Raw genomic sequence first — 25,789 nt, 5'->3', positions numbered from 1 at the left:
ACACGTGCTCCTCCACCACCACTCCCTCTCCAACAAGCCTGTCTTTGGGTGGGGGCTTTTGCTTGTGGTGGGGGTCCTGCATGTGAACATTCGAGACTCAGAGGGTCTCAGCCATGCTCCCCTACCCCAAGCTAATCTGCAGCCACAACGGACTCTGTGTGACCTTCCCTCCCCACCCCCAGGGCCCCTGCATGCTGTTCCTTTCCTCAATGCTTTTCCCCGCCCTCTGACAGGCAGATTCCTCCATCCTTCCAGCCTCAGCCTCAGTGCTATGAATCCACACTTCAAGGTAACTGGGGTGCTTTTCCACATGCTCCCAAAGTGAGGTCAAGTGATGGGGATCTTTGCTGTGGACCAAGCCCCCTCCATGCGATAACTCCATGGCGCACGCATGTCTATGAACTGATCAAGTCTCACCTTGGATGACCCTCTTGGCAATCCTACCGGGTGGACTCTTACCATCCCATTTTACAGATAAGGAAACTGAGACTCCAGGATGGGAAATCACCAGCAAAGGCCATACAGCTGGTGCAGCGGTGCTGCACCTGAGACCTCACTTGGCCCTTCTGCCTCCTGACCCAGATGCCGGCCTGGTCCATGCCTTGGAGGCCTTGGTCTCCTGGGTGAGTCACCCTCGAAGACTCATTTCTCGAAAACCTACTGATGAAGTGGGTGGGGGTCTCATTCATAAGTAAATAGGGTTTAAAGATTCAGCTCTGCCATGTGGCCCAAGGATGAGGCCCCCAAGTGGTGGAACAGCCTTGGTTAAAGGGCAGGGAACCTGAGTTCTCCCCAGGCTCAAGGCAAGTTGCTCCCCCTCTCTGGACCTCTGTTCCCCTGTCTGTCTGTGACAGGCACCCCACAGTACAAGCCACCAGCCAGAGGCTGCCCACCTCTGCCCCCACCCAGCGCTGAGGTTCGCCCACCTACCCACACCTGCACGGCTCACACGTGCATGTCAGCTGGCCTGGCTCAGGCCCTCTCGAGTCCTCTCCTGGAGTTCTGATTCCTTGCCTGGACCCCGTCTCACTGCCTGTCCATCCATCTGTCCATCTGCTGGACTGTTCAGGCCCCCTCTCCTCTGATATCTCTGGATCTGATGACTGGGAACCCAGGGAGGAGAGGGCTGGCACTGGGGCCCGGGAGGTCAAAGACCTTCTGCACAGAGGGTGGATAAGCCCCAAATCTAGCCTTCAAAGGCTTGGAGGCTGACTCTACCAGGGAGTCCTCCTGAGTCATGCCAAGGTGACACTGTGCCTGACCTGAGTCCAGGTTCCTGCCTATGGCTGTCTTTGCTGCTTCCAGCCACTTGCCCAGCCCAGGTTGGGCAGTCCTGTGGGTGAATGGGTGAGGCATGGGAGCTGCCCCACTGGCCCATCCGCCCCAACCGCCCAGGAAGGGGCTGGACCCCAGGGACCTGGGCAGCTGGCGGATGGGGCCTCGTACCCTGGCTATCTTGATAACCAGGCTCCAGCTGGTGTTGACACAGCAAACATGCTGTGACTCCCATTAGCCGAGGTACAGAGTGGGCAAACACCGGAAGGCTGGAACAAAGGGCCTGGCAACCGTGACCAGCCTCTCAAATACGGGCCCCAAGGCCCGTGCCAGGAGGCAGGAAGCATCGAGCAGCCTGGACAGCGTGGCCCACAGAGGTGGGAGCTGGGGACGGGCTTTGGATGAGGTGTTAGGAGAGAGGGTAGAGCTGGCATGAGGTCCTACAGCCTCGTGTTGGCCTACCAGCGGGGCGGGGCGGGGCTGAAGGAGCACAGGGTCAGTCTTGTCCATTGGGGTCCATCCCACCTCACATCGGCATGGTGCCCACGCTCAGCTGATGTCACCACGGCCTGGACATAAGCTCTGATGACAGATCTGTGAGGCTGCGCTTGTGGTTCTACTGGACAGGTAAGAAAACTGAGGCTCAGAGAGTGTGAGCATTACCAAGGGCCTGGTGCCGCTCAAGGGGAGTGTGCGGGCTGAGGCCCTTAATTCTTGGCCACATCTTGCTCACCTGTATCACGTGCCACATTCCACCTTCCTAATGGGGACTCTTGGTCAGAGGTTCTTTTGGGGGTAGTGTAAGGTCAGGACGACCCAGCATGTGGTCACTAGGTGAGGTCGCAGCTAGACTCCAAGCAACAGCACCCACATGGGGCACAGCCCATTCCTGCCTCTATCTCGAGGCCTACCTCCCAGTGCCTCCATGCACGTGCTCTGCGGAGCCAGCCAGAGGTGAAGCCCTCCGCCTCCGCGTGTGGGCAGATGTCCAAACATGCCACGCACACACTCTTTCTACCTCTGGCCTTTGTACTCTGCTGTGCCCTCTGCCTTGGATCCTCTTCCTTCCTCTCCTCTGCCTGGCTGAGACTCCAGTAACACTCTTCTTTTCCGCCATCCCAATTCCCCTAGAGATGGTCAATATCCATGGGCTCAACACCCTGGATCCACACTTTGTGGCACGGGTCACACCCCTGCCACCTTGAGCAGACAGTATGCCTCAAAGTAGGTGCCCTGCAGGTGTCCCTGTTGCTGGTAACCTAGGCTGGCATGTATACACAGGAGGTGCTCAGCACTCAGTAAACAGAGGCTGAAGGAAGCAAAAGACACGGAAGACCTGATATCCCATGACACGCTGAGGCAGGGTCGGCCTCACAGGCCCCTGGCCAGGGTCACTATGGTGCTGGGGGCTGGTCCAGCCTTCAGGTGTGGGCTTGGAGAAGACAGCTGAGGGGTCCACGAGGGACCTGAGGCCCTTCTCAGCACCCAGAACCCCCCATGCCCTCCCCACCCGCACTCCCACAGTTCACTCTTCTTCAGACACCCACTGCTACAGACACTGCTCGCTGGGTATTCTGAGCCACAGAAAACAGGCTGAGAGAGATGACTGGCTGCTGGTGGTTTCGAAAGGGCCGTGTTTACAGATACGCAGTGACCACCCCAGAACTCAGGCGGTGGGCCCTTCCGCCTGCCTCTGCCACCTCCCCATCCTCTCTGCCCTCCAGTGGAAACAGTTATGCACAGGCTGCACTTTCCTGGCTCCCTTCCCAGCCCACAACTCTTGTCTCAGCAGATTCAGTCTGAGTCACTTCAGTGCTGGGCCAGGGCTCGTGCCTTCCTTCTTCCTTTTCTCCACCTTCGGAAACCCCCAGGCACTGCCCCTCTGCCAACCTTCCAAGGCTCAGCTCAAACACCACCTCCTCCCGGTTGTCTTCTTAGACTTGCCCTCCCACGTCAGCTGATCTGCACACCTTGTAGCTTGTTTTCCGTCCCCTCGAAGTCTGTCATCCTGGAGGGCCACTAGCCTGCCCTGCCTTAGACGCACACCACCTCCCCCAGCCCTTGTACACGAGGATTTCAGAACAAAGGGCCAGACGCTATTAAAACTCAATTAAATTTCTCACTTCTCTGATCCTGAATTAGACTGGCCTGTCCCTGTGGCACCTGCAGGCCCTTTTACTCTGCTTCCTAGCATCTGTGCCCCCTCCCCCTTGCCAGCTAGGACCCCCGGGGAGGTGGGCAGAGCGGGAGAGGCTCCTCCCACAGTGCTGGCCTCTGGGGAAGGAGTCCAGCAAATCAATCACCCTTGGTCCCAGGGTTCATTTTCTCCATTTGGCCAGTGGCCCACCGCCCTACCCCATGCCCTAGATTCCCCCTCCTGTGGTGGGCAGGGGGCAGGGGTGTTAAAAAGTGAACACATGGCAGTGAGTCCCAGCCTGCATGTGCAGCCAGCTGCCCTGACCAGCTGTTCTCCAGGGTCCCCCAGTAGAGCTCCTGCCCTTGCTTGTCTGGCAGACCCTCACCATTTCCCTTCTCAACCCTGGGCTTCTTCCTCTCTGCCCCAGTCAGCACAGCTCTGTTTCTCCATTCCTGGGAGCTAGGGAGGGGTAGGCACACTTGCTCAGGAGCCAGTGGAGCAGGGGGAACCATTACCCTGTCGCAGCCAGTCAGTGGCTGGGTTGGCATCACCACTGAGCCTCTGTTTCCTCATCTGTAAAATGGGAATTCTGCCCCACCGTGAGCGGAGAGAGGCACCACACCCAGGGTCGGGCTGGGGCCAGTGGAGAAGGTTTACTGAATGACAGAGAGAGCAAGTGAACGACAGGGAGACTGAATGTTGCCCCCAGGGCATGCACCTGGCCTCACAAGCAGGGCACCGGGTAGGAGAGGCTCAGACACGTCCTGGGGTGAGACCTGGGCCTGGGGTGCCTCGGTCATGCATCCCACAGGAGGTGGGCGCTGCTGGTCAGGGGACGCAACATGCCTGATGAGCAGCAGCAGTCAGCCTTGCCCTTCATCATGGGAGAGAACACGGCAGAGAAGCAGTGGGTGGGAGGGTGTGAGACCCTCAAGGACATTGCGCCTCTGGCCCCGAGACCCTTCCTTCGGCCAGTGAATGTGAGGAGTGACCACAGCTCTTCTGACCCCTCCTGAGGCCCCTGGACTTTGCAGGAGGAGCAGGGAAAGGAGCCTGCGCCATAGGGGTAATCCCAGGGACCAGGGAAGTCCAGCCAGAAAGAGGAGGGAATGACGGGGTTTCCCCGAGGATCCTTGGCCATTCCCTAGCCACACCCCTCCTGCACTGTCTCCCTCTGTTCCCAGGGAGGTCAGCTCCCTGTCCCGCTAGCTCAGCCTGGGCGCCCTCAAAAGGTCTGTGCGTTTTCAGCCACCCAGCAGGGATGCAGGTGGGGGCGGGCTCCCATATGTGCGTCCACCAGCCTAGGAGAAGCCTCTTTGCCCAGGGCTCACGCTGGGCCCCAGGACCCTCGGGTGCACAGCGAGTAGACGCTGATTCTTCATCCCTTCCACACCCAGGTGGCCCACCTCCTCCAAAGGGCTCCTTCTGACTCCCACTCCCGATTGGTTGCTCTTAGGCAGAGGTGTCCAAGGGCTCCCACACGGTGGCACCCGGTGGATGCCCATTCACTAACTCGACACTCCCTCATCCCCAGGGGGCCCAGCTGGCTCCCCTGGGTGGTAGTGGCACCTTGCCAGGAAGCGGCGGCGCTGTTTGGGTGAGGGGAGAATAATTAGCCGTAAACGCGGCAATCAGGGAGAAAAGGCTGCTTGGGCCCTCGGCGCCCACACGTGCGCCTAATTGGCTCCACGTGTCCGTGGCTCCTTTTAAGAGCAGGAAAAGTGGAAGGGTCAAGATCTCTTAATGGTCATAATGGAAGGGAGGCAGAAGCCGCTGCTAGGCCCACGTAAACACCTTTTAATTGCTCAGAGAAGGGTGGGCGGAGGCAGCCGCTGCTGCAGAATTCCCTGCCTGTGTGTCCACCATTCGTGTGCCTTTCAGAACTCCCCTGGTCTGGAGTCAGACCCAGAGGGTGGCCTCCAGCCAGGACCCAGAGCCGCAGCCCTAGCCTCTGTTCTGCAAATCCTCAGGAGGCTCCGGCTCTGGGCCAGGCCTTGGCAGCAGGTGGGACCCCTGGCCCTGCCTTCCCAGGACCCCTCTGCTTGTCCAACCTCCATCCATGAATGTATCTGTGGACCCAGCTTTGATCTGGCCTTCAGCTGCCTCCAAGGGCGAACATTCCCCCTGCAATCCATGACGCCTCCTCCAGGCTGCCCCAAGCCCACTCTTTCCCCTTTGAACTGCAGGGATCATGCTCCTGTTCGGGCTGCTCCATCCTGTCTGCATCTCTTCAAGGTCCCCAATGTCACCCTGCTTCTGAGGTTTCTATAATGACTGCAGCTCTCTGTTTCATCAGACCAGTGGTTTTCAACCAAATGGGACTCTGCCCCCAGAGGATATCTGGCAACACTTGGGGACATTTCTGGTTCTTGTAACTGGGAGAGTGATGTACACTGGCCTCTAGCAGGCAGAGGGTCAGGATGCTGCTTAACCACCTGCAATGCCCAAGACAGCCCCCACAGCAAAGAATCATCCTGCTCAAAATGTCCATAGCACCAATACCAAGAAACCCTGTATGAGGTGAAGTCTGAGAAAGGAAGCAGTGAGTCGGGGAGCCGGGCAGAACGCTGTCCCTCCTGACTATGGCAGGTGGTGCCCCACAGCCCCTGGCCCCGTGGCTCCCTCCCTGGCTCATTCCTCCTGCTCCTCTGAACACCAAGCCCAGAGCGCAGTTCCTGAACAGACCCAGCCACTGCCAACAATGCATCAGTTTAATTGGGTTAAGTGGCCATTAGCGGCAAAAGCAGGGCGGCTCTGTGCAGAAGGGTTTTTAATTTTACTTTTTAAATGATGCTCGCTCCCCAGAGAGGCCACTGATGGTGGGAATGCTGCCCACTGGAACCCCTAGGACCAGAGCCACTGATGTACCTCCCCCCTGCCCCATCCCTCTGGGCATCACGGGGTTGGGCTAGGAGGGCTGCTCAGTGTCTTGTCTCCACTGCCCAAGGAAGACGCAGCGGGGGCAAGGCCTGGCCCAAGGTCATTAGGTCATCCCAGAGCTAGTCCCTGCCAGAGCGGACCCACCTGCTCTTTCCTTGGCCCTGTCCCCTTGTGGATAGCAAGCACCTGACCACTAGCAGCAGCACAGAGGAGGGCAGTACTGGGGTTTGGAGCCCGAGTACCCGAATCTATAGTCTAGTTTTGCTCTGAGATCTGGGGCAGCGGTGTAACCTCTCTGGGGCTGCTTCCTCAAATGTAAAATGGGAATATATGTATGTACATATGTGAAAGTCTCTCAGTTGTGTCTGACTCTTTGTGACCCCATGGACAGTAGCCCGCCAGGATCCTCTGTTTGTGGAATTCTCCAGGCAAGAATACTTGAGTAGGTTGCCATTTCCTTCTCCAGAAGATCTTCCCGACCTAGGGATCAAACCCTAGTCTCCTGCATTGCAGGCAGACTGTCTACAGTCCAAGCCACCAGGGAAGCCCAAAATGGGGATAGGAAGGGGTAACTCTGGATTGCAGGGAGGATCTGCAGACATCTGAAGTGTTTCAGCTTATCTTAGGCTGTGCACTTGGTAGAGACTCAGAAAGAGGCCAGCAATTGAGAGAAATTATTTCTGCCTTTTTAGGGGAAATGTCCTGAACTCTGATTCAGCACTGAATCATCTGTGGACCACTGAGAAATACTGGAGCCCAGCCTCATCCCTACATAATCTACTATATGCGGTCTAGGGTGGGGCCTAGGCATCATGATTTAAAAGCCCTGCAGGTGACTCTAGTGTGACCACGGGGGCTGCACGAAGGCAAAGATGCAAAAGCATGGGCTCTGGAAAGGTCTGGGCCCCCAGGACAATGAGAAGGAGCTGAAGGAACACAGGCTCGGGGTGGTGTGAGGGTGGGAGGGCAGAGCTCAAGGGCCAGTCTCCAGGTCCTGGATCTCGGCCAGAAATTCATTGCCTCCAGCTTATTTGAGGTTGGAGGTGTAAAGGTGTCCCTGAGATCAGGCTTCTAGCTGCCACACTGATGTCCCTTAACAACCTGCTCTGGCATGGCTGCTCTGGCTCTGGGTTTCCATTCTCTAGGAACCATGCTCACTGAGCCACACTGCCCTTGGCCTTGTCCCTGACAGCAGCCTGGGATGCCCCACAGTGGGGTCACGTCTCACCTCCCATGGCCTCTCCACTGAGCTCCATAGCAGGGGTGCCCAGGATGGTGCTAAAGGTGACACAACCTTCAGAGACACTGTTTTCACTGTGGCCTTTATAAATGATGACTCCTGGAGCTGTGAAACCGGAAGTACTGGGCAGGGATGGTCTCATGTCCCCATTTTCCAGAGGGATAAACTAAGGCCTGGGACAGGATGAGACTGAGAGCTCCAAGAGGACGGGAATGGGGCCTGTCCTTCCTCACTGCACTTCCAGCACTGGCCTGGCACACAGTAGGCCTTTAGTGAGTGCTGAAGAATGGACGGAGGAAGGAATACAACCAAGAGATGACCTTCCTGAGGAAGGGGCTCTGAGAGAGGCTCCATCCGGGAGCACAAGAGAGTCCTGACTTGGGTCCAGCTCTGCCTCCAATGTGCTCTAAGAACTGAGGCACCTCCCTACCCCTCCTGGAACTCGAGACCCAAACAAAGCAGGCTCTGTCTCAAAAGACCCATCCTCCGGGATAGTAGATGTCCCTAGAAGGTCCCCTCCATGTCTCCTAAGCTGAGGCCCTAGCAGGTGTCCTGGGCTTCAGGAGGCTGCTTGCCTGGCATTGCGAAATCCCTGACTTGGCCTGCTCTGCTTGACTCTTGGCTGGGAAAAGCACTCTGTGCAGCTTGCAGAAACTGTTACAAACAACTGACTGTCCCTGATTAGGTGAGGCAATGAACTTCCGTCCTGCGTTGCTCGGTCCCCTCCTTTTGAGCCGCACATTAAAACTGCAGACCAGGGCAAGCAGATTTAAGTTGGATTCTTGGATGGCGTCCAGGGTGAGAGGGACAATGGAGTGTGGAGAGGTCCAGACCCCCAACATCCCTCTCTCCACATGCACTCAGGCTGCAAACACATGTGGGAAAGGAGAAAAGAGCCAGAGCTTGATTAAAAGCAAAATGAACAACAATGAAGAGCAAAGCTCATCTTGAACAACTAGGACCAAGGCAGGTGAAGGAGTCCTCTCCTTGCCCCAGAGATATAAACAGGAGCATCTTCTGGGTCTGGAGCAGGGGGTGTTGCAGTAGGAGGGGTTCATTGGCCGGGAGAGTGCTGGGCTCCATGCACACCTCTGGACTAACGTGGGCACGGAGGGGCCTGGCTTAGGGTCAGAGAGACCTGGGTTCAAATCCTGGCTCGGCCATGTCCTGGCCTAACGCATGGCATGTCCGAGTCTCAGTGTCCCTCTCCCTAGGGGCTGCTGTGAGATGACACGATAGACTCAGAGCATGGTAAGCACCTGATCAGTGAGTGCCTCGTCCCGTCGTTCCTCCCTGGAGAACCAGCGTGCACCAGGCCATGGGCACCTGGGCTGGACTCGGTGGGAAGGAGGCAGACATCCACACTGTCTCTGGGGCAGAGTCCGGCATGTGGGGCGTAGGGAGAGGCTGGGGATCAAGACCCCAGGCTCTGGGCTCCCCCACCCCCCAGCTGCGAAGGCTGCCTGCTTCTCCAGGAGTGGGGAAAGGAGCTGGGGGAGTGACTCCAACCCTGGGATGCTCAGAGGGGCTGGGCAGGGCTGGGCCCTGGGCTCCCTGTGTAGAGGGCAGGTGGGGTATCCGTTGTTACCACTGCTCAGCAACCCCTGCCAAGGTAACTGGTCCTAAAACCAGGGTGGGAAGCAGGCGTAAAGGGGGACGCTTCCCAAAACTGTCAGCTGGTTTCGGCACAAGTTCAGGGCTTGTGGCCTGTGCTCTGTGCACTGGTCAGCTGGGGAGGGGGCAGGCTGCAAGGCGAGGAAGTAGAGGGCAAGCAGGGGATCTGCAGTGAAGTGGGGAGAGAAGGACAAAGAGAGAACGAGAGAAAGGAGGGCAGAGTGTTCAGTGTTAGGCACAAGGCACAGAGGTGGGCCGTGGCGTGCTGGCTGCATGAGGCAGGGAGACGGTTCCTACAACCAGGGGACACTGTTGTACCTCACAGGGGTGACTGTCCCAGCTGAAGGCTTGGCTCTGCCTCCTCCCCATGACAGTCCACTTCCCCAACTATCTCCCTGCCTGTGACTAGGAGAACCCCAAAGTCAGGCTGGGCCCACCTCTGGGCCCTCTGGGTCCACACTGGGTGGGATGCCCTCAGGGTCCCCCCAACTCTGGTCCTGGATGCCAGCCTTTTCCTAGTTCATGATCCCAAGTCACCTGGCACAGGCAGGGGATGCCAGGGGCACAGGAGGGCCCAGCTCCTGGAGAAGGGGTTCCTAGTTCCCTCCCAGGGCCTGGATGTGGTGGGGGTTTGGCTGCTCTGATTTGACCCTGCTGGGACCCTTGCTTGTGTGGTCTTGCTCATTAAAAAAAGACAGCTTTACTGAGATACTATAAAATTCACTCACATAAAATATACAAGTCAGTGTTGGTTTTTTTTAGCCTTTCAGAGTTGTGCACTCATCACCACATTCTAATTTTAGAATATTTTCAGCATCCCCAAAAAGAAACCTTGTACCCATTAGCAGACACTCCCTATCCCCTCCCTTCCAGCCCTAGGCAACTGCTAATGTAGTTTCCATTTCTATGCTTTGGCCTATTGTGGACATCTCACAGATATGGGATCACACAATAGGTGTTCCTTATGACAAGCTTCTCTCCCTCTACATAATGTTTTCATATTCATCCACGTTGTCCATCCACTTGTGTACCAGTATTTCAATCCTTTCTACTGGACGCATCTCTGTGACACAGGCAGGCGCAGCAGCAGTTTGTGCCTCTGATCTGGGGGCAGCCTGGACCCCCTGTCTTCTTTCCTACACAACCCACCCAGGGTACCCTGCAGCTCCAGGAGCCCTTTCCCACCTGCTCTCCTGGGGGTGGATCGAGTACCAGGGTCTGCTGGCTTTGTAGATCTGGTCAGAGGGACCAGCAGGTCCTGTCACCTCGCAGGACCATGGTGTCTTGGAGCTGGCAGGCACAAGCTCTCAGCAGAGATGGGAACACTGAGGCTCAGAGGCAAGTGGAGAAGTCGTGGGCAGAACAGGAGCTCCAGCCTCCAACATCACATGGTTGTGGCCTTCTTTCTAAGGTGTTCAGGGGCCTCCACAGTCCCTCTGCCTGAGTCTGCAGGCTACCTTCCCAGCCACTAATAGGTCGCTATCCTGGCCAGGGAGGATTCCCAGGTGGCTCAGTGGTAAAGAATCTGCCTGCCAGTGCCGGAGACACAGGTTTGATCCCTGGGTTGGGAAGATCCACTGGAGAAGGAAATGGCGACCCACTCCAGTATTCTTGCCTGGAGAATCCCCTGGACAGAGGAAGCCTGGCAGACTACGATCCATGGGATGGCAAATAGTCAGACACAACCAAGCATGCACGCGCACCCACACACATCCTGGCCAAGTGCTCACCCTTGGCACACATAAGCAGAGTGGAGGAACAGGAAGACCCCAGGCCCAACAGAGGCAGGACCGGGGCTGCCACTGTACCCATGCAGGGCCTCCGAGGCCCCGCGTCAGGGGCCTACTCCACAGGAAAACATCCTGCTCCTGCCAGCAGCTGCCCACAGTCCATGTGGCACCACCTGCCAGTGACGGCCTGGCCTGGCTTCAGAGGGCCAGGAGGGCTGTGTGTTCCCGGCAGGTCGGGACGGTGCCCTCACAGTGCAGGCCACTCTGCTCTTCCCTCCACCCACACGGCTGCACCTACCTTCAGGGCCTGCACCTTCCTGTCCAGCAGGCTCTCAATGTCCCCCGCCACCTTCTCCACCAGCTTCTGAGGCTCATTCTCCTGCACCTCAAACAGATTCCTGTTGTCCTTGTAGATCTGGAAGGAAGCAAAAGCCTGGGGTGAGGCCAGGGTGATCCCCCACTCCTCAGACATGGTGTCCATACACCCTCGCTGCACAGTTCCCCACGGAATGGTCCTCGCCTCTACCCTGACCCCAGCTTTGGCCATTGAGAGAGAACAGGGAGGCCTGAGGGTCCCGCCCAAGCTCCGATAGACTTGGAAGAAGTTCAAGGCCATGGCTCCACTTGCGCGGCTTGTGTGAGTCTGGCGGGATGAGGCTGTCACTGCCTTCTCTGGGACTCAGGGTTCCCCATCCAGGGGCCACAAGCAGTACCTCCCTGACTGGCTCAGGCTTGCTAATAATAGTGGGGGGCAGGGTGCTGGATGGGAGGCAGGGTGCTGTGGGGAGATGGAGCCGAGAGGCACACACTGTACCCCACATACCGACATGAAGGTGCTCTCACACCCATAAACCCACACATGCATCACACACAGACAGAGCCACCTCTCCACACAGGCTTAGGCATCCATACCCCACTTTTGCTGGTACTTCCCCAAGGCGTTTGCAGAAACCATTGTGGGAGCGCGGTGTGCCCCAAGGTGCTCCTCTGTCCTGGGCACAGAATATGGGCACAGGGGCCAGGGAAGAAAAGGCATGTTGGGGGGAAAGAATCTGCTTCCCCTCTTCCTTGGTGGGGCTTGGCCTGTGTGCACACGCATGTGAAGGTATAAATCTGAGAGTCAGCATCTGTGTGTGTGAATGTATGCTATGGCTCAACACACACCCATCTGTGTGTACGAGCCTGAGTGTTGGGATGGGGTGGGGTTAGGGCCGCTAGATGAAGCCCGGGGGCTGTATGTGAACTGTGCAAGCAGGTTCCCGTGGGCATCTTTGTTCATGACAGGGGTCTTAGGTGTGTGCACGTGTGTGCGTGTGTACGCGCGACTGTGCACTGCACACCCCTACATGTGCCTCTGAGCCTGAATGAGCCCCTGTGTCCATCCAGGTGACCCCAGGAAATCTGTGCTGCAAGCTGGCTCCTTCAGCACAAGGTCATGGGCTGGTTACCACAACAGAACCGGGGCCCCCAGACTTTGCCATCGGGCTGTGCAAAAGTGGAGGGATGTGGAGAGACACAGAGAGGAGGCGACGAGGAGGCGATAAGGAGGTGGGAGAGGCCGCTGATGAGAGACAGACAGGCGGGGGAGATAAGGTCGGGAGAGTGACAGGCAGAGTAGGCAGATAAAGGCCTCTGGCATGTGACAAGGGGAGGAGGTGGGGGACCGGGTGCCTTCAGAGCCCTGGCCCCGCTGCCCAGCGGGCCCCTGGCAGTCCAAGGGTTAAAGCAGCGCTCAAAGCTGGCTCAGGCAGTCTCCTCCTCCCACCACCCCCATCCCTCCCGGCTTCTCTTTTCTTTTTGTCCTTCTCTTAGAACAAAATAATTTGTGGTGAAGTCGCTCCTTCCCACAGAGCCGCGGCGATTACAGGGAGAGTCACAGGCCTGGCTGCACGGCCAGGCAGGAGGGAGGCCCCCAGTGGGTGCCAGGCAGGTTGTTTACGGGGCTCCCCAGTGCCTGCCTCAGGCCAGAAGCCCCCATATGGAAGACAGTGGCAGAGGCAGAGGCCAAGCAGGGGTCAGAGCCTGGGGGGGGGGGGTACCGGTCACTGAGAAATGCAGGGAGGCCAGAGCCCAGGGCCCACTGCGGGAGAAACTGAGGCTCAGAAATAGGAGAGGACAGGTCAAGGCCACACAACTGTGAGGGGCCAAGCCAGTCACCCGTCCTCCCTGACGTCTTCCCAGGTTTCAGGACATGAAAGATACACACCCTTTCCCAATCCTAGACCACGGCCCCCATGTGTGTTGAGGCAGCCACACTGGCTGAAACTTCTGCTGAGTGCACCCCGGCCAGCTGGCGTCAGCAGGGGGCGCAGCCGCCTGGCTTCTCAGGGCAGGGGATGAAGTTCCCATATCTGACTCCCCGGTCAAGGTCATTCCCTGATGCCCCAGCAGTCAGGGCTGTCCATGGTGGTGGGAGCCCTGGTATTGGAGGGTAGACCGTGCAGCCTCCTGACAGCTCTCCTCTGGGAAGCCAGGGGTCCCTCCCTTCTGGGTCTAGGATGCCCCTGGGCAACCTGGCGTGGCGCTGAACCAGGGCTCAGGGGCCGCAGAGAGAGTGGGTTTCCAAGTGGCAGGGTCACACCCAAAGACCGTGACAGCAGATGTAAGGGCTCGGAAGCAGGGACCCTGTTAAGAAATAGCCCATCTCAGTGTCCGATCTGTTAAATGAGAGAATGGCAGTCCTCCCTTCACATGCTGATGAAGGACCAAAAGACTCATGCCACGAAGAGCCTATATTAATTTTCGCAGTATTACTGCTATTGTTTAGGATCACCAGAATTCTGCAGATGGAATCATAGTCCCATCCCTGCCCCTACTGTCCCAACTAGGTCTGAATACTTAGGATCCAAAGCCTTCGGCTCCCACTGCTGGGCAAGCAGCCTTGGTATCCCCGGGTCTGCCCACCTCCCATCCCGCCCTCCCTCCCAAGCCTCCTTGGAGGCCCCTCCTTGGAGCACCCCTCCCATCAGTCAGCCTGTCTTTGTCTCCATCTTGGCCTCAGCCACCGTGGTGATAACAGGGGGGCCTAGACACAGGGACGCCTTGGACAGTATACAGCCATAGCCACCTCCCTTCCATCGCCCCTAGGCACTGGGTCTGTGTACAAACGAACCACCAGCCAATGCGTGTGCCGAATTCCATGTTCAGGAGAAAAGCTCCAGGGCAAGCACGACCTAGGTCTGATTCCTTCACCTCCTCCTGCAGGTGTGCCATCCTTTGCAGTTTGGGGCCACACCTGCCATGCTTTCTTCTTGGGTTTACCCAAAGATACACCATGACATCCTTTTCTCCCCCTATTTTTTTCGGCCGTACCATGCAGCGTGCAGGATCTTAGTTCCCTGACCAGGGATGGAACCGTGCTTCCTGCAGTGGAAGCGCAGTGTCTTAACAACCGCTGGACCGCCAGGGAAGTTCCCAGCATGATGCCCTTCTGCTGGGTGCTGGTGCCAGAATTCGAGGCCGCTCCAGCTCACTGAATTGGCAGGTGCACTCAGGCCTCTGGGTCCCCGGTGCCACATCTCTACTCACACTGTGTCTACCTCCCCTGCCTACCTACCCACATCCTCCCTAGAGTGAGGGTAGAGCAGTGGGCAAGAAGGAGTTTCTGGGGAGATGAGAGCACAATTCCAGAACCGCAGGGACTGGATGAGTTGAGCTCTAGCTAAGTCTGTCCCCCAATCCCAAATGAGCCTCTGAGAGGCAAGAGCCCTCCATCCTCCCATTCCAGGTGCCTCACCCCTCTCAATGTCCCCCTGGACCTGCTCCAGCTGTCCCCATCCCCTGGGCTGGGGCCCTGAGCTGAACCCTGTGTCCCAGAGATCCATGAGACACAGCCCAGCAGATGGTCCCACCCCAGGGGAGAGGTCATCCCCCCACTGATGCGGCCCAGGGAGTGCTTTCCACCTGCAGGCCAGCAGGAAGTCCAGGAGGGCCCAGGGCAGCTCTAGAGCACCAGCCTGGCTGCCTTCAACCCCAGGCACTAGCCCTGGTCCCTGGCGCCAACTCGGAAGCAAGAGAAAGAGCAGAGCTCACCGGGTGCAGGGCCTCAACAGCCACAGCAGGACTGTGTGCCCGCTGGTGTCCTTGGCCCAGAGAGCTAATTGGAAAAACCCAACGACTCCCACAGCAGCGCCGCATGGCCCCCAGCTTGGCGCAGGCAGCAGAGCAAGGAGAAAGAGACGGGGGCCAGCAGGTCTACAGGCGGTGACAGCTCCACGCCGGCCGTGACAGAGGAGGAAGAGACAGGGGCTTCATCCCCCGGAGGAGACTGTGAACGGCAGTGGGACAGGGCAGCAGACTAGGGCACAGGCTGGCTGGGGCCAGGGGCACGTGCTGGGGAGAGCCGGAGACACAGCCACAGAGGTGCTGAGTGACAAGTCAGGAGGCGGTTTGCAGCCCCTCTTTCGCAGCAGTTCCCGGCTCCTCCACCCTGTACCACCACCCATGGCCAGTGGTGATCTTCCACCCCTTGAGGGCACCCCTTATCAGTGACCAAGACCTGTCCTTCCATGTCTCTCATCTCCCTCCCACCCACTTCCCACAGCACCCCCACCCATGCCCCCCAGTGTTGGCTTCAACCCCAACCCTCTCTCAGCTTTAGTTAATTCTTTTGTGAAGTAGCGCGTCTGGCCAGCTTGCCTTTTGGCCTCGGGAATTCCAGGGCCTGTAGAGGCCAAGGCCCCTTCAGGGGCCCCAGGGACTCTGCCTAGCTTCCTGCTCTCAGAGGTGTCCGCACACAAGGGGGAGATGGGCCTAGAGGACACTTGGAGGAATAGTGACCTTGGGCAGGAAGCGTGGATGCTTGCAGGGGCAGATGGAGCCAGCCTTATCCTCCCAGCTCCAAACAGTCCTGCCTGGGAGTGGAATAAATGCTGAGGCACCTGAACACGGGGCAGCCACACAGGAGACAAAAGGCCCAGGACCACTGACCTGGACAACCCCCCATCAGACTGTTGAGGCATTTAGCTAAGTCCCATAGAGTCAGCAGCAGTGGGGCTTGGACCCAAGCCAGCACCCAACCTGCCCAGGGAGAGGAGGAGGGTGGTAGAGATGGATACAAAAAGGAGGGCAAGGAGTGCAAGGGAGAGGATGGGAACAGAAGGAAGAGGGGCTGCGGAGGCCGAAGAAACAGCCCTGTTTGCCGTGTGTTGACTCTGGCCACCCAAAGGCCGGCTGCTTTACACACTTGGCCTCCCTGATATACAAGCCCCGAGGAAGGACCATTCTGATGATACCGGATTAGCAGGCAGGGGACTGAGGGCCACACAAGACAGGTCACAGAGCTGCTCAGATAAGAACGGCCACTCTTATCCAGAGTGCTTGCTTTAGGTCACGCTCTCTGCAGTTCTGTTCCCTGCATTGACCCCCAAACTTGAAAATGAGGCGCAGGGGATCAGCTGGGAATCTGGGCGTCCTAAAAGGGGCCTGGGGGACTCAGAGTGGCACTGGAAGCCCGGAGGCCCATGGAAGGCAGGAGGGCCATTCTGCAGGGGAGGAGGGTGGACGACCAGCAGAACCAACCTGCTCAGCTAACCAACCACCCAGCCCTGGGAGTAAAAACAGGCACGCGTGTGCGGTTCTTCTCTGCAGCGAAGGTGAACGGGCCCTAATCTCTGGAAAATTAAATCAGAAAGAAAATGGAATGAGAAAGATTTGATGCAGGCTGGGCCCTGCTGCTGCCTGACTCCTCAAAGGCTCAGGCTCAGCTGGGGGTTCAGCTGGGTGCTCCGGCGTCCTGCCCCACTTCCCCTGCCCAGGGCGCTGAGCAGGGCATAGGCAGGTGGGGGGAGCTGAACCCCAGGATATGACCTTCCTGGGGGATTTGCTATCCTCCAGCCCCCTTTAGCCATGTCTCAGTGTCTGGTCCCTAGTAATGAAAGGAGCAGCTGGGGGGAGCTTAACTGTCCAGCTCTCAGGTCAACATTCCTAGAGATGGTGGGCTGGCCTCCCTATACCGGACTCCATGGGCAAGCAGTGGGAAGGCTGCAGAATCTGGGCTTGGAGACAAGGGCCAGCTGCTGGAAGGGGTACACTTGTGCCAGGGATCAGGGGAGCCTCAAGTGGGAAGACAGAGGGCTTTCAGTGGCCCAGAGATCCTGAGCTGGGCCCAGAGGGAGGTGAGGGGATGGAGGGACTGGCAGTGACCAGCGCAGGGGCCCCAGTCAGTCAGGGCAATGCCGGCCCCTGCCCTCACCCCCACCAGGCTGCTGCTGCACCTGTCTCCTCCCTTCACGGAGAAATCGAGGGTGTTGACATAGCTGCTAATAATCACCCTTGAAGACCACAGGGTGGAGGGAGTAGCCAGCCACCTGGGCACCCTCCTACTGAGGGCAGAACCTGGATAGGCTGCACAACCGGGACGTTTCCCACGTCCAACCACCGGTGAGCCCCACAGCCCTTTTCCTCTGGGGCTGCCCACACCAGGTGCATGAAAAGCCTGACCCAGCTGCTCCGGGGACACACCAGGCCCTGGACTGTGTGTGTGGCAGAGAGCGAGCTCTCTGGGGCAGGGGTTGTGGCCCCCTCTGGCCTTTCTGGAGTGGGGTTTACAGTAAGGCAAGGGCAAGGGGCCCCGGAGCCTCAGAGCACACAGTCGGTGCACTGGTGGCAGGTTATGGGCCACTCGGCTGCATGCTTCATCAGCTGCTGACGATCACCAGCTGCCACATTGGGGTCCCATGTGGTCCTGCCACGCTGCCACCATCCTGCGGTGGGTTGGCTCCACAGTTAGTCAGCTGTATGTGGTGTCATGTCATGTCACATACAGTTTGTATATTGTGAGGCTGGTTGTCATATCAGTAATAGCTAACCTTCATACAGGGACTTTCCGGAATGAACCCTCTGCTTAGAGAGGTTCGCAGATGCCTACCTGGGCCCCTGCAATAGGCCCTGCATGGGCTACAATGAACACAAAGGCAGAATGGGAATGGGGAGGAGACTCAAGACCTGGCCTCCTGGAGCAGATGACAATGCGGCCCTGCTGGGTTGGTGGCCCATTAGTGGCCCACCCCATCCCATATCCTTATATCCCTACTGGGGTGCTCATGTTCATGCCACAGGCTCTTGTAGGGGTCTCTGGAGCATGGGGCAGCAGAAATGGGCCAGACCTTGTCCCTGTCCCCCTGGGACTCAGCATCGGAGAGCACAGATGTCCATTTGGGCTGCTAACAACAGAGGGGTGGTGGTAGGGGAGGTGTGTAGGAGACATCTGTGAGAGAGGCTGGTCTTCCAGGGTATGGTGGGTGGTGGGAGTGTGTGAAGGAAAAGACTGAGATGGCTTGTCAAAGGCCATTTGAGCAGAGCCTGAAGGGCTGGGCAGGAGTCCGCCAGACACAGGGGTGACTGGGGGTCAGGGACTGCAGGAGTAAAGGCAGGTGTTCTCAGGCTGGGAGCAGGGAATGGACTGCTCAGTGTCAGGAGCACAGACATGTGCAGGGAAGCTGGGGGATAGGTTCTGATGGGAAGGGTCCTAGCTTCCCAGGTGGTAGGGGATGGAGTTGGGGGATCCTCAGGGAAGGAGGGGGCATGGCCCAAATCTCAAGGTGAGAAGGCTCTGGTGGCTTCATGGCCCCTTGGCCCCCGAGATGAAGCTGCCAGGAGCTCTCAGAAGCAGATTCCCTTTGAAAAATTCACAGGGGCCTAAAGCCCCCCGCCACCACCCCCAGCAACGCCTCCCTGTTTTTAAAGTTAAAGTTTAGTTGACTGTCATCCATTACCGCAATTAGTACATTATGTCTAATTATGCAATTAGTGTAAAAAGTGCACTTGCTGCTGAGAATGGGAAATTACGCTGCCTCGTTACGCTGTAAAATCCATGTCATAAAAAGGCTCAATCTCTTGTTTTTCAAAAGACACAAAACCCAACACAAAACAATAAACCAAATCCTCCCAGTTGAGCTAGGGCCAGGGTGTGCCAATCTCTCTGCACTTGTCCCCCTGCAGACCCCCGCCTCTGCAAGGCGCTGTCCCACCCTGGCCCCGGGGCAAGGCAATGACCCGCCACCAGGGAGCACTAACGCGCAGCCCATTCCTAGCTGTGGCCAGTGTTTGCTGCTCTGAAACGTGAATTTCTAAGCAGATTTTAAAAACCATGGCAATCCTGATTCTCCACCTGTTATTCCAGATCCAACTTTGAACCTGCTCTAGCATTAAGGCTTGTATATCTTAGGTGAGAGTATCCTGCAGGGGTATGGTTTCTAAATAGCTCCAAGAGAGAGGGGCAAGGTTCCTGAAGGCAGCACTCTGAGGTTCCTAATGGTGCCTGTGGGGGAAAGAGGCATACTGCAGCTCAGGGGAAACTGGGGAACTTTCTCACACTCAAACCCTAATAGCTTTGTCTGGCTGGCAGTGAGCTCCCCATCACAGGAAGTATGCAAGACCCCCTCTGTCAGAGATGCTTACAAGTGGTTCACCTCACACAGTAGCTGGGCTCTAGGCTGCCATAGTTAGATAGCAGCATCCCCATGGCTGTGTGTCTACACGAAGCTGGCCATCTGTGACTCTATTTTCCCCAGGTTCTGGCTCTCTCGGTGGTCAAGGGGATATCTGGGGACAGGTGTTGGGGGGAGAGAGGAATCTGACAGAGAGTCTCCCTTCCACAGGGGTGACAGTGCCAGACGGCCAAGTCCATGGGAGCTGGGGAGGGGGCACACTCCTGTGTCACTTCAAAAGCAAATGCGTCACGGTCAGGTCTCCATGACCCACCACCCAGCTCCAAAGCCAGAAGTTACAGCTCTAGCATGACCCACTTAGTGCCTGCCTAAGAAGCCCCCTCTCTGAGCCCCTTCCTTCCAGTTCCCACCACTCCTTGTGCTCCAGGTGCTTGATCCAGGCCTGGTGCTGGGGAGGTACAGGGTCACGAAGACTCCTTCCCAGACAGAAATCTGCCCTGGCCTCAGGGGTGAGATGCATGCACCTCCTGCAGCTGCTGCGGCCGAGCTCAGACGAGGTGTTCACAGAGCACAGAACTTGAGAGTCGGAGCCCCCAGCACCCTAGGGCCCATGGGGCACTAGAAGCCCTGCAACGGCCCCCACCTGCAACGTGTACACCGACAGCTCCGGGCGCATTGACCGGTCGGTGCCGTGCACACCCTGATGGACGCACTTTCTGAGAAGGCAGCTGGATCTGGGGGAGGGACAGCACCTGGACCCTACTAGAGGGATACCTGTTGCCTATACTCAAGGTGTGGGGTCCCTGGACAGTTACAGCCTTCCAGCCTTTGTCTACTCGGGTGATCTTGGAGAGCAGGGGAACCATGTCATGGCCTGGCCAGGTGGGCACCTGCCATGGAGCCCCCTGGCCTCTTGATTTGGTCCAGGAGAGCATCAGGATGCAGAGTAGGGGGGTGTGTGTGACCCTGGACTGAATCAAACTACAGGCAAGATCTGGGGGCCCCTGCACGCTCCCCCTCCCTGAGCTGGGAGCCGCCGGCTGTCGAGGCAGCTGGGAGGGAAGCTGTGCCCAGCACGCCAGCTGGCACGGGGGAGTGCGAGTAAACATACCCGCACTTTCCCAACTCGCAGAAGTCGCCGGGTGGCGGCCGGCTGGTGTGGGCGCCCATGTTTACAGGGAAACAGATTGTTTGTGCCTGTGTCTGGGCCCCCTCACCGCCCACCCTGGCTCAGTTCCCTCCCGCTGCTCTCCACCCTGGGGCCCCGCCTTCCTCCAGGACTCCTCAGCCTCTCAATGCAGGAGGAAGAGGGCAGCGATGATAGGCAGCCGCCCATCCCTGTGTGGTCAGTCAGGGCTCAGCGCATAACCCACTGAGTCACAACAATTCTGAAAGGCAGGCACAGCCACTGGCCCCACTTTACAGCTAAGGAAGTGAGGCTCTGGTAGGTGGAGAAGCCAGCTGAGACTGTAGTTATGAATGGAGGAGCCAGGGATACTGGGCATCTCAGACCTCTGTCGTCAGTTCTAGGCTCCAGGGTCCCTCCATCCTGCCACCGCCCAGACAAGCCCAGTCCGCCCTTTACCTGGCACCTTGAGCAACCCTGGCGCAGCGTGGACATGGACATGGACATGGACCCCGCCCTCTCCTCGACACAACGGCCCCAGGACAGAGACCAGGGCTCAGCACTGGCCTGCCGTCAGGCCTCTTCAACCCCTTCACCTCCGAGTCTCTGTCTTTAGCTCCATATGGCCCACTGTCTCCACTCTCAGGAGTGAGAGAACTGGCAGGGTGGGGTGGCAGTCTGGGAGCCAGGGTGGGCAGAGGCTCCAGCGGACACTTGGTTGGCCAGGGAGGACTCTGACTCAAATTTCACAGAGCCAGGTGTTAGCAGGATCTCATCTAAGAGGGCTGTCCCTCAGTCTAGAGTTGGTGGAAATTTACCCCCATAAATGTCCTCATGAGACAGATTTGATCCTGGGCCCGAGGCACAGTTTGAAAGCCAGGGAGCAAAGGATAAAGTTGGCTTCCTCTGCCTGAATCACCTCCATTCCAGTCCTCCCAACACTGATAGCCCAGGGTGGGCCACCCTCCTCAGGGGCTGGAGCATGGCACTCAGGGACTCCAGAGGAGCCAGAAACCCACCTTTCCCCAAGAGTCTCCAGGCAGGTTTCCTGGGTGGGAGGGCTCATTAGATTTTTCTTCATCCATCCCCTCTTCCCTCCTCCAGCTGTGACAAGGGCCCCAGGAGGAAACCGAAGTGCCAAGAGGGTCAGAATCTGTCCAAAGGAGACCTTCCCACTCCAGAGTCCCCTGCACTCACAGCCGAGAATTGGCTACATAACTGCAGGTCTGAGTTCCTGCCCTGCTCTTTACCAGATGCATGGCTTGGCATCAGCCTTCACCCTCAGCCAGGCTTTCTGGGGCATTCCTCAGAGATGAAAGGTCAAGTGCAAGGTGCCGCTGGCTTCTCAAGGGGCCTCCTTCCAGGGCCGCTCCCGAGGCTGCCCCACACTGTCCTGCAAGGCCTGACTTTCCAGGTCTCGCAGGCTGGAAATCTGCCCTTCACTGCTGAGACTTGCTGCTGAAGACATCGTCCAATAATGACAGTGCCAATTACAACGAGAGGCCCTAGGGCTGGCTGCTCTTGTGAAAACACTGGATCTTGGCATGTCAGGTACGCAGGATGGAGGCAGAGATGGAGGTAAGTCTGGGAGTGGCTGCAGCCTCCCATGGTGTTAGGGGCCCCTTTTGGGGGCAAGGTCATCCTAGGGCCCTTCCCCACACCCAGGCGCTCACTGTAGTTCCAGGTACATGTGTCTAACCCACACACCAGCTCACACGCCACATCTACACCCAGGACCCGGAAAGTCGTTTGCAGATCCTGCCCATGATTCACACTGAGGCTTCCGGAAAAGACACCACAGTTCAGACAGACCTGTCCAATGTCCCTGGATACCCTGGAAGGAGGCTCCATGAGAAGTCAGTAGCCCCAGGCCTGGATGAGGCTCTGTGGGTTTCTATCCACACCTCAAAAGGGGGTCTACAGCCATCTGAAATGTTTTTAGCAGTGAAACTTTTCTGGCCCCAGATGGTCGGGGCTACTTGAAGGTCATGTCCCTTAATCTTCCTGCTGGACAAGACACTGGAGAGGCCCCTAACAGCACAGAGGGCTCAGGGGCTTACTGGGGGCAAGGGCGTGGCCTGACAGGCAGTGGCCTCTGGATCAGCATCCCCTAAGAGGGCTGAGCCCCCTCCTCTGGTCCCAGTGCCCGAGTGTCAGGCGCTGACAGGCAGTGGGGACCTGAATCTCACTGGTGGTGGGTGTGCAAGCGCGTGTGGGAGGGAGCACACCCACGCCTGGGCTATCTTGCTCACATCCTGTCGGCCTCTTCCAGCTCCATCTTAGTCCTTCTCCTAGTTTTCCTTTTTCTCCTATTTTCAATTTATAGGCTCTTCTTGAATTTTATGTATCCTTGTAAGTACCCTTAAATCTTCTGGAGGATAAGTTGGCGGCATAAATAAACAAACAGGACAGAGACACTGAGGCCCTGCACATGCTGAAGATTGGGGACAGGTATGCCATTAGGGACGTGTAGGCACCAAGGACACGCACACGCGGGGGACACACACCCAGAGGGAACCCATTCTCTCCGGTCATTAACAGGCTCTCCTGAGCCCTCACAGGAGGGCTTGAAAAATCCAGGGTGGTGACCACACAGGGTTTCCTAGAGCTGGGAGGCCAGTGAGCTCCATATCCACTGTCAACTGGGGCTCCTGGGCAGGCCCTGGCCCCTCTCTGTGCCTCAGTGTCCCCTCAACTCACTGTGGGGAAAGAGGGACAATCCTCGGCAGCCCCCTCAGCTCCAGGTTCTTTCTCCATTAATTCAAGAACCTCAGTGGCCACTGGGGTCAACATTTATCTTCACCGTGACTGTGCTCAATGTTTGCCTTGCAAATGAACTGTGCAAACAGGACCCACTGCTCAGCCACGAACAACACTGCGCGGGTCCTTGGTCTGAACAGTCATGAACTTCAAAGTGAGTGAGCTGTGCTCAGGGGAGACACTGTGCCTGGGCTCCCCCTCCAGGTGGGCCACCTCCTTACTGCCCAGCAGACACAGAGATCCCCCTCAGCGATGATGCCAGGCTGCAGCAGACAGCTCCGGGGCACACATTCCCTCCTGTGCACATGGGGAGCAACCATGATTCGAATCAGCAGACGAGGCGGTCCTTCCTGACCACCCCCACCCACAGACAAGAGGATGCAGGAACGCCACGAAAACAGTTGATCTCCTCACTGATAGTGGGTGACAAAAAATTATCTCTCTCTGAACACTAAAAATAAAGCCCAGTCTCCTAAAACCAGGCCCCCTCTCAGCTCATGGCTTAGAGAGGCTTTGTCTCTAAGTCCAAACGTAGATTTGCTGGAGAAGCCGAGAGCACTAAACCCTAGCCTGCCTCGCCCAGGGGCTCAGCCCTGGGGTAAATTGGGGCCCCACCCCCACCCCAACCACTGCAGTACAAAGCAGAGCAGTGAGCCCAGATGACGCTGTCCAAGGCAGGCAGGAAGAGGGCAGCAGGAACCGGGTCCATATGCTGCTCGTGCCCAGCTAATGGGCTAACAAATGAGCAGGTCTCGCCTCTAAAAGGTGATGAATGAGCAGTTGCCCAGGACAGCGGAGGGATGGGCCCCCTCCCCACAGCTCTGCTCAGGCTTGGCCCTGACTTGGCACCTATGGAGTGCCCAGCCCAGCCCTGACACTCCCCAGGGGTGGGGTGGGGGGGCTGGGGGTGACCGTGGGTATGAGCAGGGAGGAGGCCAAAAAGGGCATAAAAGGGCAGCCCCAGCCTTGGAGGACATCCCCAAACAAACCCAAACAGGGAGCCTGAAGTCTCCACTGCCTGGGCTGCTGTCATACTGTCTGGAGGGTGCCGCTGAGGAGGTAGGCGGACTGACTCTTCCTTGAGACTCATCCCCACTACACACACTGGGCTGGGGGCCATGGGAGCCTGTGCCCTACGGACTGAACAGACTGGGGAGAGACCTGAGGCTGGTCCTGGGGGGGCCACCCATGGGCTGGGGTGCTGCTTCTCCCACAGAACTGCAGGACTGTAGCCGCCTAAGCTCGCAAGGAGGAGTCGTAGGCAGAGGTGGGGAGCTGAGTCAAGGAGGGGTCCAGGGCTCCGACTCAAAGCAAAGATCGGCCTCCAGTGAGCGAGTGAGCCCCCACCACAGAGGGGATCAGCCGAAACTGGCCCCTAGGCCCCAGCCAGTCCTCTTTGGTGAGGTAGTGAACCAAAGGTCTTAAGTTTGACCTGAAAGCCCGATATCCTCAGTTTGCCCCCCAGTCATTATGCAGTCCCCCTCCTCTAGGTACTCAGGACATTTCAAGGGGGCAGGGTTTCTGCACAGTGACAGAGGATTGGCCCGGCTCCCACTGAGAGCTGTCTGGCCAGTTGAGGCAGCCCCTGACCCAGGTCCTTTGTGGGCTCCCTGTCTAAACAGCCCCCAGCCCCCAGCTTGCACTGCCACCCCTAACCAGCCCCCCACAGCCCGCCCCCACCCGTGTAAACAGAACCTGCCCGCTTTCTCCCAGGGGCTGCTAATTCCTCGCCAGAACTGCTCGGACGTGAAATTGGAGTGAGACAATGTGTGTTTAAGGAAATGAATCTCGCATCTTAAGAGGCTTGGGGAGCCTGCCCTGCACCCCCATCACCCCACCCGCCCAACCCCAGCCTGGGAAGGAGCGCTTGGCATCAGGGAAGGAAAAGGCGGAGGTGACATTCAGTGCCAAATTAGCAGCCGCCACAGCCAAATATTGTACTTGCCTCCAATCTTCTTTTATTTTTCAAGAGAAAAGCCTTTTACAAAGTGAAAGAGGCTGTTGGAACACTAAGGCTGCTGATCGTTTTAAAAGGCATGCCTGCCACGCGCATGCCCATCTCAGAGCGTTCCCTTCCTTTCCGCGTGCCATCTCCTCCTTGCCCACGGCCACAACCCCAAGGTGCCCGCCCCCACAGTCAGGCCCCATCACACCAGCCACACAGAGGACATTATAGGTGTTCTTAGCTAAAGTGACCCAGAGTCTCGGACCCTAGGCCAGTCTTGGAAACGGGACCTGCCTGTGAACCATCTTATAATCTGCATGGGACCCTTGCAAGTGAGGGGTCATCTGTGGTGAGCCCATAGCCACCTGGCCCACAGAGGCCTCAACAGAAGTGTTGAGCCAGCGCCAGCTCCCATCACCTCTTTTATCCTGCTCTACTAGAGGCTTCATAGGCCTCACTCTTTGGTCACTTTGTGGAACAAATAATAACAGTCATCCTGGAGTCATCCAGCCCCCAGGATCCAGTCTGCCTCCATGGGCCACTAATTTACTGACTCACTGAACAGGTTGACCTGCCCCTCCAGAGGAAACACTATTTTTATTCCTGAGCCCCTGACAGAGTGCTGGGTTGATCTCACTGATCACCAGGAGTCAGTCAAACTGGTTTTGATCAACAGGGAAGACATAGCCCAT

The 25,789-nt window shown here is 57.7% G+C and overlaps 1 protein-coding gene across 4 annotated transcripts in view; it reads right to left on the bottom strand.

The window, feature by feature from the left end:
• The window catches only part of CACNA2D2 (calcium voltage-gated channel auxiliary subunit alpha2delta 2), a 139,206-nt gene that overhangs the window by 60,027 nt on the left and 53,390 nt on the right, over positions 1–25,789 (bottom strand). For all 4 annotated transcript variants that reach the window (XM_069561135.1, XM_069561134.1, XM_069561136.1 and 1 more), the window contains exon 3: positions 11,175–11,291. In XM_069561135.1, the coding sequence (XP_069417236.1) occupies positions 11,175–11,291 (117 nt within the window). The remainder of the gene's footprint in view (positions 1–11,174; positions 11,292–25,789) is intronic.

Source organism: Ovis canadensis, chromosome 19 (genome assembly GCF_042477335.2).
Source record: "Ovis canadensis isolate MfBH-ARS-UI-01 breed Bighorn chromosome 19, ARS-UI_OviCan_v2, whole genome shotgun sequence".
In the NCBI taxonomy this organism is placed as follows: domain Eukaryota; kingdom Metazoa; phylum Chordata; class Mammalia; order Artiodactyla; family Bovidae; genus Ovis; species Ovis canadensis.
Note: the sequence above shows the minus strand (reverse complement) of the source record. Positions and strands in the feature narration are given on the sequence as shown.